At 36.9% G+C, this 20,236-nt stretch overlaps 1 protein-coding gene across 1 annotated transcript in view; it reads right to left on the reverse strand.

The window, feature by feature from the left end:
• LOC103034830 (connector enhancer of kinase suppressor of ras 3) overlaps positions 1-20,236 on the reverse strand; it is a 67,787-nt gene that overhangs the window by 4,507 nt on the left and 43,044 nt on the right. The window contains exons 13-21 of the mRNA XM_049475197.1: positions 19,563-19,849; positions 14,389-14,496; positions 12,696-12,749; positions 11,130-11,166; positions 9,776-9,945; positions 8,906-8,979; positions 6,185-6,256; positions 4,270-4,331; positions 4,059-4,156 (exon numbers count right to left, since the gene is read on the reverse strand). Of these exons, the coding sequence (XP_049331154.1) occupies positions 4,059-4,156; positions 4,270-4,331; positions 6,185-6,256; positions 8,906-8,979; positions 9,776-9,945; positions 11,130-11,166; positions 12,696-12,749; positions 14,389-14,496; positions 19,563-19,849 (962 nt within the window). The remainder of the gene's footprint in view (positions 1-4,058; positions 4,157-4,269; positions 4,332-6,184; positions 6,257-8,905; positions 8,980-9,775; positions 9,946-11,129; positions 11,167-12,695; positions 12,750-14,388; positions 14,497-19,562; positions 19,850-20,236) is intronic.

The raw sequence follows: 20,236 nt of genomic DNA on the forward strand, positions 1-20,236 counted from the left end.
GCACCAACAAGCAGAGAAATGTTTTGAACCCTTTCTTTCACTTCTGCTTAACCTTCTAATGTCTGACTAAGCCCCTTCTAAGTTACTCTGAAATCTGTTGAGATTTTTACATATTTCACCCACCTAAAAACACTATCTCTGGTAATCTGCTGTAGCATGCAAGGTGCATGTTCAGGCAAAAACAAACTGTATCAGATAAAGGACACACATTAATAGGATCCTGTCTGTGTGGGTTTCCTCTTTTTCAGTGATGAATGCAAATTTTTAAAAGTCAAAGCCGGTGTATGGGAAGCTTTGCTACTTACTATTTTGAATGTTGTTATGAAACATGACTGTAAAATGCTACTGAGTGCACAAAGGTGCTGAATGAAGGTAAACCCTTCAAATCCTAATAATGTGTAAATTGTTTCCTAATTTAAAATTTATATTCATTAATGTTTACAGCAAGCAAAATGTCTTAAAGCACTAAGATAGAAAGGATTTATAGAACATTTTAAAAATTACTTGTGATTAATCGCTTTAACCTTTTAACACATTTTCTTAAATCTATATATACAGGTGCTGGTCAACGAATTAGTATAATTTGAAATAGTGCAATCATGAAATTCTTTGAATGCATTTTTTGTGCAGAAAGCAAATCAGGTGTTCACTGCACCTGTCCTACTCGTTAGACTAATCACAGAACTCGTTACCTGGAAAAAAAGTTGCTCAGCTGAGCTTTCCAAAAGGCCCATTTAGGCCATTTAACTGTGACACTGTTGTTTTATTGAATTAGAATAATGGAGAAACCGTTTCATTGAATTAGAATAATTTTTATTATAATTACAATCATCACTTTCTCAGTATTTTGTGGCTGCCCCCTTGGCTTGTATGACTGCCTGAAGTCTCCGCAGCATCGATTTGACCAGCTTGTCGCAAGTTTCCGCACTCACAGCTTCCCAGGCAGTGGCGATGTTCTGCTTCAGTTGGTCCAGCGTAGTAGGCTTTCTGTCGCGAATTTTCCGCTTGACGATGGCCCAAAGGTTTTCAATGACATTGAGGTCAGGCGAGTTGGCCGGCCATGCCAAAACTTCAAGCTGTTTTTTAGTGAACCAATCTTTGGTCGACTTTGCCGCATGAGCCGGTGCAAGATCCTGTTGAAATATGAAGTCTTCTTCGCCGAACTGTTCCTCAACAGTCGGAATCAGGAACGTTTCCAGAACATCTTGATATACGGCAGCATTGACAGTCTTCTTGAGGAAGCAGAGTTTCCCTACACCTCGAGCGGACATGCATCCCCAGACCATAACGCCCTGGGGAAACTTGACGGATCTTTTCACGCACTCATGGTTGTAGGTTTCGCCACCACGACGCCAGACACGAGGACCTTGGTCACCGAAGGAGATGCAGAAGCGTGATTCGTCACTGAAGACCACTTTCTGCCAGTCTTCAGCAGTCCACTCGCCGTGTTCTTTGGCCCACTTCAGCCGTTTCTCCATTTGTTTCTTGTTCAGCATCGGTTTTACTGCTGGAACGCGAGATTTGAAGCCGAGTTCGCGCTGACGACGGTAAGTGGTTGATCTGGAGACATCAGTGCCGGTCTGCTTGTTCCACAAGTCGGTGAGCTCGGAAGTGGACTTGAACCGGTTGCTGACTGCGATCTTTCTCAGCTGCTTGTTGTCGCGAGCAGAAGTTTTTCGGACGCCGGAACAGTTGGTGCGCTTGCTGCAGTTTTTCTTGAGCGCTTTGCAGACGGAAGACTGGCTGATGCCGAGCTGCTCAGCAATTTTAGTTTGGGTCAAGCCTTGTTGGCGAATGGCTTGAATTTGAGCCACTATTCCGGTTGAGAGGTCGCGCTGCTTACCCATGATTGATTTTACAACTTAGAAATTCTACTCAACCCTGACTTTATACTGCACAGTGAATACTCTTCACAGAAAACAAAAATTCGAGCATTTATTCTAATTCAATGAAACGGTTTCTCCATTATTCTAATTCAATAAAACAACAGTGTCACAGTTAAATGGCCTAAATGGGCCTTTTGGAAAGCTCAGCTGAGCAAATTTTTTTCCAGGTAACGAGTATATATATATATACATACTAGGGGTGTCACGATCTCGATATTTTATCGAAATCGAATCGAAATGAGGTCACGATCTCGAGTATCGAAGTCAAAAAGAGGATCGACGATCCCTCCCGCGCGCGCTACGCAAATAGCGCAGCGCGCTACGCAAATGGCGCGGCACCAACACAGCGCATCCTATTCATTTAAATAGAGATAGCCACTGCATGAGCGCAGTCGGCGGGAGTGTGATCACTGTTTTTATCTGTCCAACGGGGGAGGGGGGGCGGGGGTTGGGCGCGCAGGTTTTGTATCTGTATCTAACGGAGGGGTGGGTGCGCGCAGGTGAGAGCGTGTGAACTCGCTGAAATGCGTGTGTCAGTGTGACTTGAGAACACTGACTATAGATCACAGTGAGGTGGATTAAAAATCTTAAACTTATAATTGACTACACCTGTTGCTTTCCATTGAATTAAAAAAACATCTTTCTCTCAGATAAAGTAAACACAAGCGTGTTTCTGACTAAAATAAAAGCTTTTCAGGAGAGATATAAGTTATGTGTAAATATTTATAAGACAATACCCACATCACTTATCTAACCAGCCTGTACTGATTTCTGCCCCCCAATAATGCTTTCAATAACCTCTTGTAACCCCTGGGAGCCAGGGGTTACACTCTAATAGCCTTTAATAGTCTTCAGTAGCCTTTAAAAGACTTACCTGGCGGCCGTGGTGTGTCCACTAAACTCCGTAGTTATAAACATCCTGAGGTTAGCAGCGCGCTAACTGACCTGTTTATAATGTAATCCGAGCAGTGCCTCCGTGACGCTGCTCTAAACTGCTGCTGTTAGCTGCTTGGGCTGAAAGATGAACTGTAGTGAGCTGTATTATCCGGTTAGTGGGGTTAAAACCTTTATTTGTTTACAGAAACAGTAAAAACGGACTGGCTGAGCTCTGTAGCCCGTGGCTGGGCTGTACTGAAGTAGTGACTGAGTGAAGAGAGCGGGGTGCTGCTGCTGCTAGTGGTTGGATGAAGAACTGCAGCTTCATGTAATGAGCAGTTTCACCAGCCATCCACACACAGCTCTGATAAACTGCTTGTTTTAATAGTGCACACTGTTGCTACCAAAAAAAGTCACTAGATGGCATTACCATATATATCTTAATAAATAATAATAATAATATTTATAATAATAATAATAATAATAATAATAATAATAATAATAATAATAATAATAATAAATATATTATTTAAATTTTATGAGGCATAAAATAATAACAAGAAAAAAAAACAAGAAAATCGAGAATCGAATCGAATCGTGACCCTCAAATCGAAAATGAAATCGAATCGAGGATTTAGAGAATCGTGACACCCCTAATACATACATATATTAGTTAGGTAAAAAAGTGTAGGCAAAATAATCTAAAGCTTCAGCCTATACCTTTTTGGTTGTTTTAGTGATTTAAATGCAAGATACAGGATGTGATTTTTTTTTTTTCCTTTTCTCTTTTCTTTATTATCTATTCTTTTTGTGTGTATATGTTTTGGCAAAAAATGAAATAAACTAAACTAAACTAAACTAAAAAATAAAAAATAATTGTGTAATGGAGCTTTTTTTTATCATACAAGTCAAAACCCTTCAGGCTCTACTGCTGCCTTCCAAAAGCGCTGCATGTGCAAGTGTGCATGAGAGAGAGCTACTAACACCAATGCTAACACTTCACCAGGCGTGAATTTAGGCAGAAGGTTATGGCCAAACTTGATAAAGTGATTAATTGCCATGAAGAAAAAAAAAAATCTCCAATTTGTACATATTCATACCACCTTGTGATAAAAGTTAAATTGCTGAACACAACTTCACAAATGATCCATGGATTTTTTTTTTATTATTCAAACTGCAAATAAACAGCTACGAATAGAAAATAGCGAAGTGATGTATAGAGAGTGTGCATAAAATGCTTTACACTGTTTGATGAATAATAAAACTGTGTAAACTGTGTAAAGACACACTACTTACATTGATGGAGCTGGTGGTGAGCTGCTCAGTGTCCTGTGCACACGTTTCTGCTGAATCTTGCTCCTCATCCTCATCATCACTGGCTTCACTGTAACACTCTGAACATGCACACAAACACACACAGAACAATGAAATCCAAAGTAAATTTGTGGGCCTTATAACTGTATGTATGTATGTGTGTTTTTATATATAGTATGGTGGGCATCATTACCTTCACCCGCAGTGTCTGTGGGCTCCTGCTTGCTGGCAGCTTCAGTTAGCTTACTCAACCACCTGAGCGAATGAATACATGTTTAAAGAAGCAGTTAAAACAACTAGAACCTCCATTACCTTTGGCCACAATAAAAGCCCACCTACACACAGCCTGATTCTGGTAATCAGTGTGTGAAAAACCCCTTCACCCTCACAGACTCAAACAGAAAACCAGCTTCAGGACTAGATCATACATGACCTCTTTAATTCTTGAAAATATTCTGCACTTTTAAAGATAAATTGTTACAAATACCTTTGCAGTACCAATTCCCTTTTACTCACACTGCACACACTTATCAATATATTAGTTCACACACAATGTATAAAGTAATTAAACTAGTTAATATTACTCTGATATATATATCACAGTGTACAAGTTGAGTAAAATTAAGGTGTTTTGTTTCGCGAAAAAAGCTCTCTGGTGTTTCTGTGTAGCCCTGCTTTAGTTTATTGAATTAGAGGTCCCTGAAGAAAGACAGGTTTTGGCTCTTGCTCATGAATATACACACATGCAAATATGTCGCCTCTGATTGGCTAACAGAATTTGATCTGCCTTTCACCACCACAGTCAAATTTACAGCTCTAAAACTCAAAGGACAAAATGGGTTCAGAGATACACCCTTAGTTTTAAAGATATATCACTGAGTTTAGCACGGATTTAACTAGTCTGCTAAAATCAAGCTTAGATGGATCTATGTCCTTTATATTTTTCCAATCTTCTTACTTAGTCATGAAATAACAATGGAATAACCCACACCTGACTATGAAACTGCTTTTCAGGCAATTATCCAATTATACTATAACAATAACCTGAGGTAATATGAAGAGTCATTGTTAAAATACAATGAATTATATGTAGACTATGCTGGTAAGAGCATACATATGTACACAGATTAAGCATTACATTATGACCACCTCCATTCACCCTGTTCTTCAGTGGTCAGGACCCCACAGGGCCACCACAGAGCAGGCATTGGGTGGGTGATAGGTCATTCTCAGCACTACAGTGACACTGACACTGGTGGAGTGTGGCGTGTATGTTGTGCTGGTAAAAGCACCCTGATGCCCACAACTCGAATAAAATCTCCCACAATCTAGAACGAGCCACTAACACAGGCTTATCCAATCGTGTGTGCGAAAGAGAGGGAGAAGAAGAGAAAGCTGAACCTCGTGTGTGCATATTCATGAAGCACATGCAAACCAGAGATAATTCTGATTGGCCTGTTCTCTGCAAAGAATCTGTGAGTCAGCCAATCAGGTTTTAGTGTGGGCGGGCAGTGTTTTTTCCCTTCCTAGACATTTAATGCATTCAGAAGCATCACGGTTCCCATCAAAACTCATTTTACCTCAGACTACTCTAAAATATATCCATGTCTGGTAAAAAAAATAAAAAAAAAACCAAACAATTAAAGTGTTGCCCGCTGTACAGTTTGTAATAGTGGTTTTAACATGTTATGGTGAGTTAATCTGACACACTGTTAGACACTCCAACTTGCTGCTTCACCTCATAAACGTAAAGTCAGAGAGACAGAGGCTTATCTACTGCTGCACAGTTCGTGTTGGTGTCTGTAATTATGAGACTACAAAGTGGAGCTGAAAACAGATGTAGAAACAAGGAGAGGGTCACATTATATTTGATCAGTGTATACACAAATACATATAAAGGTAAATGGTAAAATGTCAAACACACCCACAGACACACATATATAGGTATCATTTACCATTTATAGCCAATTCAGCAACTGGACCAGAGTGTGCAGCCTTAAAATAGTCATGTATCACAGCATGTATCAGGCATAAGCAAGAGCATGTATGTGAGACCACAAAGAACCACACACTCAATGCATTTCCCCACTTCTGCTTTTCACACTCACTTGTGCATGTCTTTCGTATTCTCAGCTGCAAAGAAGAGAGTCACAACCTGCGGGTGGCTGGCTTTAATCGCACTGGAAAATAAAGACACACACACAAGAAATGTGTACAAGGTCAGCATCTACTAAACATGACATTGTAAATAGTTTTATGCACAAGAAAACAGCATTAAAAGGAACAGTTCAGTTGAAAAAGACAACTTTTCTAAACAGCTACTGCAAATGAAAGCCAGCAGCTGTCATCATGTAACAGACACCAGGCTTATTTATCCTGCTTCCTATTTTTCACATGTTAGCCTCATTAGCCATACATGTTTGGTCAAAATACTATAAAAAAAGTCAGTAAAATACAATAAATTCATAATCATAAACATAAAATTAAAAGCAAATGCATTTAATGCAGATGAGCAGATAAAAGCGATATGAGCCAGCTCCTTCTGCAAAGGAAGTATGTATGTTCGAGTGCTCAATTTAAGAAAGTGTGTTCACCAGACCATTTCCTGTGCCTGGGGGAGGAGGTGACAGCATGCTATTAGAGCAGATGCTTAACCATGCAATCAACTCGCATGCCTGTTAGACGCTTTACTTACATGAAGTACAGTGACCTTAGTGAGGTGTGATATTTTAAAACTGTCTCAGCAGTACAGTGACAACACCAACATGTTTTTTAACGCTGGCACAGCGAGTCACATGTATTCTGATAAAACACAGACATGCAGACCATGATGGAGAAGTTCAGAGAGAATACGCACAATATAATATATACATTCTGTATATACACATTAAAAAACTATGATGACTAAAATAAAGAACAGACTGCACTGACATTGCAAAAGTAAATATGGACCATGTTAGTAAATAAAACAGACAGACTATGAAAGTATTGATAGTGGATATTTGCATAAATGGCAATGCTAATATAGACTCTGCCTGTAAATCATAGGCTATTCAGGTAAATTAAAATACATACAGTTGTGGTCAGAAGTTTACACACACTTCTCAATAGCTGAATTGAATTACAACATATATGTTTGATGGAACAACAAACAACAAAGGAATTATGCATGTGTTAATATACTAGAGCAAAATTATCAAGTACACATTTGTGGATGATAACTTCCATGTTTATTTTAAATTTAGAGATAAATTTAAACATCTTGTTAGTAACCATGATTGACTAAGGTTTCTCTTTTGTTTGACAGAACTGGAATTGGGAAGCACAATGAGAAAGTTGAAAGGACATTGGTTCAGATGGTCACAAACAACTAAAGAACTACAGAGGCACCAAGTCTGCATTAAACTGAATCAAAATCAACTGAGAGGCTTCTGTCCCGAAATTAATCCCCTGCTTCAAAATAATCATCTTCAAATTCATGGTATACATGGATAAATAAAACCCTTTGGAGGAACATTTTATGAAATTATATGAGTTGTTTAGCTGCCATAACTATAGGGTGTGTTTGGTGGAGTTTATACCATCAGCTAGATATTGAAACTTGGAAACAACTGGGTACTGCAACAAGACAATGACCCAAAACACACTAAAGAAGTACAGTAACTGAGTATATACATCAGGTATGTACGTACATTACAGTGCAAATAGATTTCACATCAAAGTGAACATAGGCTACACTGGTAAAGACAGATGATAGACAGATTGGGAAAGTCCACATAAAGTAATCTGTGCTAAAAAAAAGTGCATACAGGCTATGTTGGCACACTTAGGACACTTAAGCAAAGTTTGCTGGTAGAGTACACCCTAGTGACATAATTTGTTTTTTCTGACATAATACATTTTATCGTGGTAAATTCCATATTGTAGCTAATAACACCAACTGAGAGAGAGAGAGAGTGAGATAAAAGTTTCTTAACTTTCAAAGGAAGTCAATGTAAAAAGAGTTTAATTCAGGTAATTTTGGAGAATTTCTATTGGTCCCTTCAGCAGAAAAAAATTAAAGGGACAGTTCAAGGGATCTTTAAATTATTTAGTGAACTAAATAATCAACAAAAATGCAGATACCTCTTTTTTTATTAGACAGCTAAGACAGAGTAAATTTTGCTGAAAGATCAAATATAGATTAGGATGGGAAAGTACAGACTTTACTAGTAAAGTAAATATAGGCTATGATAAGGTATTTTGTTGATTCTTGTTTGTGGGTCGTTCTGGCTTAAGTGTTGTCTTCAGGAAGTGGAAAATATGGTAAACTGTTTGAGGTTAAGTGACTAAGCTGCCACTTTTAACATTACATTTCTCTGCCTGTGAATGCTCATGGGTAGCTTTTGCAGAGGGCCATTAACTATCTTAGTTACATCTCTCAGAATCACACTGACTCGGAGTATACAATTATAGCTTTATATACATTAGAATTTCTCCTGCTACTCTGATCAACAGTCATTAAACACCCTTAAACCCAGTTCCACCTCAATACTCGCTACCAGCATAACACTACCTCCACCATGTTTGTTAGATAATATGGAGAGCTTCATGAACATGAACTGTTTCTTCCAGTCTCCATGCTCAACACTTGAGCTGATTAGGGTTTTCCATCAGTCTTCTCTGGCCTTTCTGTTCATCATATCTTGTTATACACTTGGAGAATTATAAACCTGCATCCTTGGGCGTGTTCTCAACTTGACTAAATAGATGCTTTGAATCAATACAACAAATAAGTTCATTTTTACTCATAATAGACAGTATAATCTGGAAAAGAAAAAAATACTCACAACTTCTTTCTGCACTCCTGTGCCTGGTCCAGAGTAAAGTCTTTCAGGTTGATGTATCCTTCTGCCTTCTCGTCCTAAATAGAGACAGAGATGTGATGCAAAAGACTCACAGCACACATATGAAGCTTTGCAGGTTTTACACTGTGCTTATAAACACACTCTGATTGGATTTGGGTTTTGATTAAGTTTTGAAAATGAATCTAAATGGCCTGTAATCTAATTCACACTAAAAGCATGATTAATCACTTTTTGAAAACTTACTGGGAGTGTTTTCATATGTTAATTACTTATTGTGCTAGCAAGAAAGAAAGGAATCAGCACTCATCAAAGACTCTTTACTAACTTTGTAACAAACAGTGGTATAAAAACAATAATTTGTGTTCTGTACTATCAGGACTAATATTTTGTCTGTTCTGATCAGTTATAAAATCTTCGCTGTAAGTCTAGCTTCTGTTTCACATCCTCAATATCAAATTAAAAAGTGAAGTATGAGCTCATTATTTGGTCAAAATAAAACTCCTGGGCGTATCATTTTTTGTCTACCGTGTAAATAGCTCCTCTGGTCAGAGTAAAAAAAAAAAAAAAGTAATGCACCAAATTAATCTGGTCATATGTGACGGAAGTTGACACATCATGGGGGCATCATGTGAAAAGAACAGTCTATTGTACTGGAAATGGCTAAATATTTGAATAAATTAAATTATTAGCATCAATGGTTTTAAAAAATAAGGTTTATGAAAAAAAAAAAATACAAATTGTCTTCTTGTCCATGTTTGACAGTATGGAATATACAAACAAATATCTAACAAATAACAGTTACTCTTAAATGCAGCAGCAAATTTTGTGACTGTGAGGAGACCTGGGACTCACCGATACCCCGGTGTACCAGTACACAGAGCTTCCCTTCAGCACAAACCAGTACTTCTTCCATTTATGCCCCAGAAATCCTCTGTTCTCTCTCTTTTTGTACAGCCAGCCCTGACAGTCCACCTTTCCAAGGTCCTTCACCGACACTCTCCTCCGACTCATCACAACATTATCTGAAGGACATAGAAACAGACATGACTTTATTATTATTTATGTAGGAATTATACTGTACTGTGACTGTGTATCACAACATTTTGCATTAATCCAATATAAACCCAACCTTAATATATTTTTTTAATCGGAAATGTTACTGAAAGATGAATACTGAATCAGTGACTGATTACTACAAATTAAAATGTGCAAAAAGTGGCCTTGTAATCATGTTCAACGCATTTCTATTCAACATAAATAAAAAAAATATATATATATTTTTTTTATGTAAGAATTAAGTCAGCCAAACACAAGAATGCAATCAGAGTGTGCAACAAAATGTTACATTGTAAAATTTGCTATTTTTTCAGAATTATAACCCAGTACAAAAATCACCAGTATGATGTTTACAAACTCTAAAGCAATAATGCTCGTGTTGAAAGCATATATGCTGGCAGCAGATAGAGAACAAGTGGTTTTTGTGGTCATATGTTTCTCACACACACATTTGCTTGTACATGTACACTTGCTTAACTAGTAAGTAGGCTTGTGTGTGTGTGTCTCATCTAAAGGCTGTTACAGAAGACATGCAATGACATTTAGTGCAGATAAAACTAAACACAAAATAAGGAAGCTCTGTTAAAACACTGGCTATATCTGTAATGCCATTTCTATCTGCTTAAAGTGTCTTATACTCGGTGGGGTATTGAATTGGATGGCCAGCTCTCTATCCAATCACCCAGGAGATTGATGCTAGTCACCGTGCATATTAGCCTTCATCCTAACAGCCATGAGGGCATTATTTGAAAATAACAGTCTATTTTACTGGAAATGGCAAAATATTGGGACAAAAATATTAACATTAATTGTAAAACAAAATACAATAAAATAATACAAAAAAAAATTGTGTTCTTGTCCATGTTTGACAGTATGAAATATATAACTGCTACACTTAATGAGGCTCCTGATTTATTTGAGATGCTCCTTTGAAGTTTCTGTAGGTGTTGGTCTATCACATCATCCAACAATTAAACAGCTTGAATCAAAACTATTCTAGGGCAATCAAACATAAAAAGCTTTATCAGTGTTTTATATTATTTTATATAATGACTTCCACAAATGACAACACATAGCGATATAATGAATACAGGCATGTCTGTGTGTTTTAAAGGTGTGTGTGTGTGTGTGTGTGTTTTAAGTTGCCTACCTTGACACCTCACACTGGTAAAGTCTTGGAGAGGAATCTTGAGTTAAAGAGAGAGAAGAGTAAAGGCAAACGGGCTTTACTTTAAAACATAGCAACACAGCCATCAGCCCACACAACTCTCACACAGACAAGCACAATGACACTAACTGCAGTTTAAGAGCGCACACACCACACTTAGACACACACACACACTTCCCCCCCCCACAAGTCACACTCAGACACACACATACATACATTCATGCATGCACCCAACCACCCACAGTTTCAAGGCTGACGCCATTCTGGACCCTCAAAGATATAGATCAATAACATCTCAAACCACTAACCCCTAACCTTTAGCTCAAGCACTGCTGGCTAACGCAGCTGAGCAGGTACAGTGGGGTGCAGAATGTTGAATATTACATAAGAGCAATTGGTTCTTTTGGCAGTGTGGGCAGTGTGCCAAGTCCTGCTGGAAAATGAAATCTGCATCTCTATAAAAGTTGTCAGCAGAGGGAAGCATAAAGTGCTGTAAGATTTACTGGGAAAACACTGCACTGACTTTAGACTTGATATAACACAGTGGATCAACACCAGCAGATGACATGTCTCTCTGACTGGTGACTCTCCCTGATTGGTGGAAACTTCACACTAGACCTCAAGCAGTTTGGACTGAGTGTCTCTTCACTCTTCCTCCAGACTCTGCTCCCTTGATTTCCAAATTAATTTTGAGATGCACTGGTATAATTTAGGCACACAGTTAGCACAGTGCTAACTTCTGCTGATTAAGCTTCCATTACTTGTAAGCTACATTATGCTTATAAGTTCTGGTGCAAAAATAATGTGTGCCATTATTTCAATAATGTCAATAATGTGACTGTGTGCCAGCATTTGAGGTAAAGGGTAAATCTAAATTTTAATTAAACTCTTTAGCTAACCTTTTCTAGTTAGCAGATTTTTGGCAGACCAGCAGCAGATTTAAAAAAATAAAGATAATTTCTACAAATAAATTAAAATATCAGAGATAAACGGTAATGCCATAATGTGTAGTCACACTGTCAAAATTTAAGATACTTACTCCCAATAAATTGTTTCAGCATTGCCATCAGAATGTGAAAATGCACAACAAATGCACAATTTCACAACTTTTTGTACAGTTTTGACTTTCCATTACCAAGCAAAACAGAATATAACTTTCAGGTATTATTTATTTTACTACATTCTTAAACATAGTGTGAATTATTAGTATCACACACATTAGCCATTGACTTCTGGAGAAATCTACTAAATATTCCTGTTTTTTTATATCACTTTATAGCACTTTTACAACAGATGTTTTCCCAAAGCAAGTCTAGGTCCTATCCTTTTATCCTCTCTCAGCTTGAGGAATACAGTCTTAAAAGGTTAAAATGACCCTGTTCTCGTCAACATCAGATTAGCACAACAAATAAAAAGGCAATAGAATAGGTGCTTAGATAGAAATGATAAAGAACTATGGTTAGAACTATGGTTGGTGAAAGCACAGCAACACATGAGTTATGAAGATGTGAATGAGTGCAGGACACATGTTCAAAAGGAATTACTTACAGACTGATCCATGTTGATCTCCACTGGTGAAGCAGAGGGAGGAGAAAGCAAGTTCTGCAAAGTAGAGATGACTGAGGTGAAGAGTCAGCTGGTTGACCAGTTTGATTGTTAAGCTGACCTACAAACATGATCAACCTGACAAATAGTATGACCCAGCTTGACCATGCTGATTAACTAGCATAACCAAAATAAATTTAACCAATATCACCAAGTTAAACCAACAGGACCATGGCCAATCACTAAAATCTAATACCACAAACACACACACTATACTGGCCAAAAGCTATTTAACCAGATAAAACCCATGTAGAGGGTCAGTTTTTGACCAGCTTTTTAAACACATTGACTGATAAAGGCCAAATTGCTGCATTAGAAACCAGCTACCAGCGAGATAGAGATAGTATTTCTCAGCTCTTTCACTGATTAAATTAAAGTAATCATCCAAAATTGAGCAAAAATCATCCAGTAGAGAACGTAGAGACATTTACTCCAACAAAACCAGCACAAACTTTCTTTTTTTAATCCTTGATTTTGGGGGAAATACTAAAATGAACAGGTGTCCACAACACTTTCGTCTTTACAGTGTAAACTTCATGTAGTGTAACAAGGATACACTGTCAATAATGCCAAAAACAACTCATTATTTTCAGTATTTCTCCTAGAGTCAGTATAATATGCACAAACAAGAAAATCTATAAATTGAACTAAAAATGCATAAAATTAAATATATACAACTCTGGGAAAAAAAATAAGAGACCACTTACAAATAATGTGTTTCTTTGATTTTACCAAATTGAGAACCTCTGGAACATAATCACGAGGAAGATAAATGATCACAAGCCATCAAACCAAACTGAACTGCTTTAATTTTTGCACTATAAAAGGTATCCAAAAGCAGCGGGTACGACTGGTGGAGGAGAGCATGCCAAGATGATAACTGTGATTAACAAAGCAGGATTATTCCAACAAATATTGATTTCTGCACTATTAGATACTCTTTATGAATATGAACCTTTCTTTGCATTATTTGAGGTCTAAAAGCTCTGCATATTTTTCATTTAAGCTGTTTCTCATTTTCTGCAAATAACTCAATAATGCACAATCAATAAATCACAATATTTTTGTTTGGAATTTGGGAGAAATGTTGTCCATAGTTTTAAGAACAAAAGAACAATGTTTATTTTACTCAAACATATACCTATAGATAGCAAAATCAGAGAAACTGATTCAGAAACTGAAGTTATTTTTATTTTTTTCCAAAGCCTAAAGCTTGTTTAAAAAGTGCACTTTATTTCTCAAATGTCCCAATATTAATTTAAACTGCATTATATAAAAAGCACAAATGATGTGTTGTAAAACAGATTTATCTACAACAGATTACAACATAGTTTACATTTTCTGTGCATTTATAATTATTTAAAAAAATTCTAACACAAATACTGATAGCTAGCCAGTGTCTTTCTGTGTCTTGTAAAATCCAATTAAATTGTACCACAAAATAAAATGAAAAATATTGAAACATATATTGAAAACATATTGAAATAACCTGTTTTTCATGTAAAAACAGTGAGGTTTAGGTTTTTAAATCTAAAGGGATTGGACTAAAGGCCTCATTGAGCTGCTAGCTAGTAACACCTCTTCAGCTACGTTGGTTGTTAATCTAGTAAATTCATTAATTAAATTATTAAATTACCTGCAGCCAGCATTGGAGTAACTGCAGTTTCCAGGTTGTGTATAAAATGGCTCTCAGGAACACTGTGGTGGAGGAGGACATGCTGACTAATGAGAAACCTCTCAGATACTAACCCCTGACCTCCTCCACATCTGCAGACCTCCAAACCTTCAGCCGTCTGGGTCAAAGATCAACCACAGCTAATCAATAATAATCAGTGTGATCGATCTAATCAGCTATACCTTCATAAACCAGGCTGTAAATACTGCAGATTTACGCTCTTTAAACACTTTTTGATTAAACACGCCGGTGTGTAAGTGTGTGTACTGGGCCAGGCTTCACTAAATTCTACACTTCACCAGCTACTACAGGTTACACACACACGCTTTAGCAGAAGTTGATGCGCTTCACCCGCTCTTCCGCTAGGCGCCGCTGTTTCTTAAAATAACAGTGGCTGTGACCGAAATGGCTCCCTACTCCCTCATTAGTGTTGCGATATGTAGGGAGATACTAATAAGTTCACTAATTAGTGGTAAACCTGGAGTGAATTCGGACACTAACTCATCATTATCATGCGCCAGCACCGGTCGCCTAAACACACACAGGTGAGGGGGGTTGAGCCGTGTTTAAAACTCCATAAACACACTGAACTGAGCTCTGAATTAAAGATAGTGAAGCTCTGAGCTGATCATGACGTTATTTATCTGTTTGTTATATTCACGCTGTTTAAAAGATGATCCTCACATTACATGAAGAAAATCTTAAAAATAGCAGCGTACACCGGCTCGCTCTGTTGCCAGATTGGGTGATTTCATGCCAAATGTCGAGTTGTATCTGAAATTGTCTGGAGGAAACGCTGTGGTTTGCCTGGTGAACAAAACTACCAGGTGTAAAGAGTTTGGAAATTTAACTCTGTGGTGTTATCTAACCCTGCAGAGACAGAGCTTTTAGTCCTGCTGATGGAAATTTGAAGCTGTGTTTATAATCGTTATTATATGTGAGTAAGTTATTTCTTTCCTTCATTGCTTGCAAAGTTGTTTTTATGTACTGCTTTTACGTTTTTGTTTCGTGTGTCCAATGATACAAGGCACAAAACACATAATACGAATATGCAGATAAACTCATTTAAATATATTTTTTGTAATCAGTGATATTTAAGATATTTATAATATTTTAGTTAAGATCATGTTGGAATAAACCCTGTAATATTGTTAATATGAAGAACATCAGCTGTTTGGGTGGTTTTCTCAGTAATTTTGTGGATTTGAAACACGTTTTACCCTGTGAATTGGAAATCTGTGAAATCTGAATCCCACTGTAACAATCTGGCAACCCTGATGGCTCGCTGTCCTCTCCGTTTCTTCGGCTGTCTGTTGCTTTGTAGCGAGACCCGCAAAGCATTTTGGGACACATTTAGCTCGCTTAGTAAGCAGCGAAGTTTACTATAAATCATGATGCATTATGGGAGTTTTTAGTGCCCTCAAAATCACGTTCGAATCCCCCCTTATGATTCGGACACTCAAAGAAAAATGGCTGACATATTCAATAGTGCCCTAGTAAATAGGGATCGGTCACACCCAGTGATTTGCCTAGAACAGGGTCCAAACTTTTTTTGTTGGGGGCCAGAAGGAGAAATACATGTGCAGTCACGCGCCACAGACTCTGTATTAAAACAAATAATGAAATATACTACTTATAATAATACATTTCCTGGTAACTATCATTTACACATCATTTTACTTGAGTTACTATCTTCATCTATCTTTGACAGTGTTGGGTAAACATTTTTGTTTGTCTCTTAATATTATACTCCTTTATTATGGCAACTGATTCCTGACATATTCAGACATAAACACGTCCCTCTGAACTCCAAATCTCCTGCATTTGCTGTCTATTTTCCGTTTCTTTGAAGTTGCCATGTTCTCCCAAAAGCTCAGGAACATTAATGTAGGCATAATGAAGGAATGAAAGCTATGGAGAGGAGGAGCGTTTTAAAGTGGGTTTACGTTATAGCGACACCTAGCGTTCAAACTTTAATCTCACATTATAAAAACCTGCTTCATAGCGCCAATAGTATAGCTGCAACCTCGGAGACTGCAGTTTTAGGACCCTGCAGGTTCAGGACCGCAGTTCTAGGACCTTATGCTTTCGCAACAACGCCACCTAGCGAAATTAATGACTTACTACGACTTACTTACTACTTAATATAATATCACCGATTTAACGGCTTATTTCACACAAATATTACCAATTCAGCTAACTAACTACTTACACTTTTTAATGTTTATTTCACCACTTTGTCTCAAATTTTGTTTTAGAGCTCCCAACCACATACTGGAGACACAAGAAAGACTTAGGGCTATAAAATGTACCTTTATTTGACATCTGAAATAGATACTCTTCGAAAGATTTAAATCTTTTTGGAACTACTCTAGTGTCTATTAGAGCTCGGCGATATTGTAAAAATATCTCAATATTTTCAAATATATGAGCAATTCTCAATTATGATTATAATTTACCATTTTCAGCGGCCCAACTTTCCTTTTATTTCTAAAATACGTCGCGGGCCATTCCAAAAAAGGAAACGGGCCGCAAACCGCCCGCGGGCCATAGACACCCCTGGCCTATAAACATCTGTGTCTATTACTAGTGTATCTAAAAAAAAACTAGAATATAATTAGAAAAGTTACTTTATTTCAGTAATTCAGAAAAAGGAACACAACTGTTTAGAGAAATTGTCTCATAGTAGTAATTATTTAGTCTGAGAGGAAGTTTCTGCGGGTTCTGCGTGAATAATAACATTTCATCATAAAGCGTGTCTCTGCCCCGCCCCCACAGATACAACCACCAATCATCTGTTAAATACAAGTCTAACGATGACTCACAGCTCTCTGTAGCCAATCATAAACAACGTTTTATATATTTTTCCATTCTACTTAACGATCTTAAAATGGTTACGTAAATAGATGTGAAATTCAGCTAAATATATAAGTATTTTTTTATTATTATTATGAGTCCGATTAGAACTTAATGGAATAGGAATAGGGGTGGGCAGTTTTGAGATAAAGTTATTCTTGCCGATATGACACAACATTGAATAAAAAAAAAATAATAATGCAGCAAAATGAAGGTTAAAGTTTATTTGGAGATTGTATTGCATACAGTATGCTATGGCACATCCCAGACATGTATAAAGTACTGACCCAGAGTTATGTAAAAGTGCTCTATAAAAAAGTGACTTAAGTGGAAGTAGTGTGGTCTTCTTATAAGATCAACTTGATCTTTAATGCTTTGATCTTCATGGCAGTTGGTGTCATGACTACCAGTGTTTAGGAAGTGTGGACACCATAAGTGACAAGACATGAAAAAACCCAGAACAAGTTTTGAGAAAGATTAAGAATGAATGAGATTTATTCTTTATAAAGTTTAGGAACAAAACAATGTAGAAAAATGCACTGTATCATTTTATTCAGACACATTTGTTGTACTCATTATTTTTTGCATAGAGGTACTGCAGCATTCAGTGGGGATTGGGAGGAAAGCCCATTGTTAACAGAAGCAATTATATACTCTATTAACAAAACACAATGTCACAAAGTCTCTTTCTTATAATTTGTTAGATGTAAAGCTTTCAGATTACTGCATGTTTAATATTAATACGAATGCCTGAAGAATCCTTTATTAAAACAGCCACTCTGCAAGGCACAGCAGTCAGAAAAAGTTCATTCTAACTATATAAAATATTTTACACTTTACAAAAGCATACTCATACAGATATTCATCCACACGCTTGTTCTCATACTGTGCACACATATATTCTCCATAGCTTACTAATAAAAACTTCCACATTTCAAAACCCTCGTGGCAAGGTATCTGAGAAATTATTTATATAATAAACTAACAAATTAAACAAATCATATTTGGGAAACTGCATCCCATTAATATGCAATAGATTGAACCAGTACTGCAAACATACCCTGTCATTATTTAACACAAATGAAATAACTTACTAATAAAAAAGGGTACAGTCCTCTTACAGAGATGTGGAGAAATGCTTTTGACCTGATTCAGAATCTTTCTCATTGAAAAAGACAAATGTATACACAGCATTGTTAAGACCCCGTGACTTTCTCTACAATAAAAAAACATGACTGTAACAAACCAGAGAGCAGCTGATCTCAAATATAGGCAATACATCTAATATTTCCCATTATCAGATAGAGATGTTGTGAAACTAGAATTATTACAATTATTCCACCAACAATACTGTCTTACAGCAGCCCTAATATGTTAAGCTGATTATATGGACAATAAGAGTTTATTTTTTAAACTGTATTAATTAATATAATAAATAATTTATATAAATAACAAATAAAACAAGTGCAGTGTTCTAGATCAACCATTTCCAGAGCTCTTTTAAAGAAAGTCCAGTATTTTCGGTTCCTTTTCTTAAAACCTTGATTATCTAACCATTCGTTCATCATGATTAATTAGGGGAGCTGCTGGTGGAACAAATGCATACAATATAAAAGTCAATAGGTAAAAATATCACACAATAAGATTTGTTAGATATATTGCCCACATTTAAGATCCATTTACTTGGCGATATTTCAGATTTGCAGAGAAAATATCTTAGAAAATTACAGTAATTGTCTAATCTATAGAGCTCTCATTAAATCTTAAAATTTTATTAATACTGAGTAGAAATGGAAGCCACAGTGTGTGGTGACTGACCAGGAACAAGAACACGAGCAGCACACACACCCAAACACGTATAACAGTAACTTGGCATATAAAAGCATCTTATATGTATTCAATATGTCTTGTATTTCTCATTGTGTGGTTTCAGTTGGAATTTTATTTAAAATTGATTTCTGAAGAATTTCAAGACATTTTTCTTGTCATAATTGTATCAAGTATAAAGATCTTATTGCACTATAAAAAAACAACAAAGATTAGTAAGTCTAGGAAAAGTTTAATCTTTGTATTAAGTTCTTATAATAATCTAACAATAGGAAATATAAACTATATTGACTACACTTAAAGAAGTAGCTCAACCAAAATGTTAATGTTTCTAACAGTGAATGAAGTTGAAAAACTGTTAGCATTACAGAAATGACCCCACGCTAACTGGGATATGCTGGCTACTTCTATCAGATGTTTTATGTTTGCTGAGATGTCTATTTGGGATGTCAATGTGAGAAGAGTTTGAGTTTAGAGAGCCAGCTGCTGAACAGGGAGGACTCTGATGGAGGTCTTTTGGAGCTTTTTGAAGTTTTTTTCCTGGCCACTGCCTCCTGGTATGGAATGGTGGCGCTGTTGTGCAGATCAGCATTGATGAAACACTGACTGCCCCGGATGTGGTCGACCCCTCGGACCAGCCGTGCACCTGTGGGTCTGTACGGGACGGGGTAACATGGGGACTCCTCTGAGATGGTGGGGATTCTTTCATTACTCAGATAGCGCCGCAATGCGTCTTCACCTGTGAAAGAGATGAAATATAATACAGATTAAAAATACACACCTGGGACAAATAAACTAATCATTAGTTTACAAGTCAATCAGTACATCCACTTGTCAACACAGTGGGCAGCTTTCAACTCGTCAGAAGGAGAAAAAAACAGCAGCAACACTTTTTTTGAGCCAAACTACACAAAACTATTATTACACTTCAGTAAAATGCTCTAAAAGCGATTATTACCACTTAAGTGATTATTATAATAAAAGGTTATATGGTCTCACTCCCGATTGATCTATGGACATCTTGCAATATGGAGCTGTGAGGACTTTTGTTTAAATAGCCATTGAGAAAAATAGGATGTAAAGTAAAATCCTGTGCGGTATTGCTTTGCAAAATGTACAGTACCAG

This window comes from Astyanax mexicanus, chromosome 1 (genome assembly GCF_023375975.1).
Source record: "Astyanax mexicanus isolate ESR-SI-001 chromosome 1, AstMex3_surface, whole genome shotgun sequence".
NCBI classification, from domain to species: domain Eukaryota; kingdom Metazoa; phylum Chordata; class Actinopteri; order Characiformes; family Acestrorhamphidae; genus Astyanax; species Astyanax mexicanus.